General features: G+C 45.1%; 1 protein-coding gene across 1 annotated transcript in view; it reads left to right on the plus strand.

Annotated features, from left to right (window-relative positions):
* Window positions 1-2,493, plus strand: part of POU2F1 (POU class 2 homeobox 1) — an 86,206-nt gene that overhangs the window by 64,108 nt on the left and 19,605 nt on the right. The window contains exons 8-9 of the mRNA XM_019646906.1: window positions 46-189; window positions 1,138-1,352. Of these exons, the coding sequence (XP_019502451.1) occupies window positions 46-189; window positions 1,138-1,352 (359 nt within the window). The remainder of the gene's footprint in view (window positions 1-45; window positions 190-1,137; window positions 1,353-2,493) is intronic.

A 2,493-nucleotide genomic window follows, 5' to 3' on the forward strand; every position in this document is an offset into this window, starting at 1 on the left:
AGGCTCAGCTACTCTGATTTCCGTGTTTTCTTCCTTTTCGCAGAGAACCTCTCATCTGATTCGTCTCTCTCCAGCCCAAGTGCCCTGAACTCTCCAGGGCTGGTAACTGAGGGCTTGAACCGTAGGAGGAAGAAACGCACCAGCATAGAGACCAACATCCGTGTGGCCTTAGAGAAGAGTTTCTTGGAGGTTAGTGAGGTTTTTACTTTTCATGTACTTTGGGTTGTTTGTGTGCTGCTAATGTCAGTCTCAGCCCTTCTGGGTGCTTAGATCGTAGTGGAGAAAATAAGACAACATAAGAAAGAGAGGGAGGGTGCATGAGGGAGGGTTCAGGAGAAGCCAGCTCACATCCATGTGGGCGCTCACTCAGTGTCACAGAGGCGGCAGCTGCCACAGGACAGAGGACTCCCACAGATGGGGGCGTGGGCGAAGGCATCCAGAAGAAGAAACAGGAGGTGCATCGGGGCACACCCAGGAGTTCGCTGTGGCTAAGCTCTGGTGTCTGTGCCTAGAATAGCCGTCTGCGACCAGAACACTATGGCCGGGAATGCCAGGCTGTCAAGTTCAAGTTAATTCAACAGATATTTGGCTGTTTGTTTGTTTGTACCAGGGCATATCACAATCAAAACTTCCAACATATTTCGACTTACCTAATTCAGAAAAGGCTTGAGCATAGTGGAAGGAGCACTGCGTCTATCAGCTCTGCCACCCATGAACTTGATTTCTTAAGCTGAAGCCCCTTCCCTGGGAAATACCTCCTTTCCTGTCCCCCAGGCCTATTGCCTGCCCCACATGGTCCAGATGGGATCACGTGCGTGAAGTCTGGGGGAAAGCCTTAAACTCCCACTGACGTGCAAGGTTGCATTGATTGTTCATTTTACTCAAGATTAACAGCCGTTAAATGAAAAAATATCAATATTCAAGAATAACTTACTCTAGGCTAATAAGAACAGATTTAATGCATGTGTGTTCGCTAGCGTGTCAGTTGATGGAAGATCTTTGCTGAAGGTGGGCTAATATGTCATCTGTATCCAGCTTCCTCCTCTGGCTTGTCCCTCCCCGTTTGTTTGTTTATATAATGACATGGTTATGCCAGTAGTTCACAGAGTTATTCCCAACCATGATTTGCCCCTTCAGAATCAAAAGCCTACCTCGGAAGAGATCACCATGATTGCTGACCAGCTCAGTATGGAAAAGGAGGTGATTCGCGTTTGGTTTTGTAATCGCCGCCAGAAGGAAAAAAGAATCAACCCGCCCAGCAGCGGGGGGACCAGCAGCTCACCTATCAAAGCAATTTTCCCCAGCCCGACCTCACTGGTAAGGACGAAAGTGGGGGTGCAAGCGCAAGGGTGAGCTTGTACGGTTTTACAAAGGACCTATTAAATCAGTTTATTTCATAATAGACTTTATTGCATATACATTCATCTTGAATGAAAGTATATAAATATATATTTTAAATGTTACCAAAGTAATTAAATCTCATGTTGTTGTTAACTCAAGAACTCATCAATCTTTCTTTNGTAAATGTCAGAAAACATTTATTACCATCTAACTGTGCAGCGGGTCTTACATTCAAAGAATTGTAAGGTTTCGTTGGCCCCAGTTTTCTAGAAAGCTATACCTAAACAAAGGGATCAAGATGTGAACATATATGACACACAAAGCATAGTCCAGTGTCTGACATGCAGTAGGCACTTAGAGAATATTTGATGAGTGAGTAAATGTACAGAGATACCAATATAGATAAATTATCTGTAGATGCACCATATGTAGATGTAACGGGCGGCACTTATGCCCTGCTCACACTGGTGTGGTTCTTGCAGTTTGCCTGTAATTAGAAGGGAATCGGTAAGAAGTCCCCTCTGTTCAGGAGGTAGCATGGCCAGAGCTGTCAGTGCCACTTGCTGTGACACTGGGAAAGTTCTGTATTTGTGCCATCCCGTACAGTAGTACTGAGCCCTGGAAGGTGGCTAGTGGCCGAGGAACTGAACTTTTAATATATTTGATTTGAATAAATTTAAATAGCCACATGTGGCTGGCAGCTAACCTATGGGAAGGCATAGAGTATAGATGAGTTGAAAGTCAGGTTTTCTCAATGCCACATTTCGTCTTATGGCTCCAACATTTTCCTGTGTGAAACTTTTTCCCAGAAGTTGCTTACCAGTAAGAGAATGGAGTTTAAAAGCAAATGTCCTTCCATTTTCCTAATGCGGTTGCTAATAAAGAATTAGTGTCCAAAAGACGGGGTTGAGGCATCAAAGGACACGTGTTGCCAGGGAGGCTGGGCCTGGCCGTCTGTGGCCCCGTCAGCTGTGCAGTGAGTGCCTTGGACCAGGAATGGTGCCGTTCTGCCTGTCACTAAACTAATTGAAATGAGGGGCGAATCATTGAAACTCCGAGCTTCTGTCACCTGTATATAAAATAACTACTAAGAGGTGGCTTTTTCCAGCTTTAACGAGAGAGATTCGGCTGAAAGAAAGCACTGTATATATT

This window comes from Hipposideros armiger, unplaced genomic scaffold (genome assembly GCF_001890085.2).
Source record: "Hipposideros armiger isolate ML-2016 unplaced genomic scaffold, ASM189008v1 scaffold_6, whole genome shotgun sequence".
In the NCBI taxonomy this organism is placed as follows: Eukaryota; Metazoa; Chordata; class Mammalia; order Chiroptera; family Hipposideridae; genus Hipposideros; species Hipposideros armiger.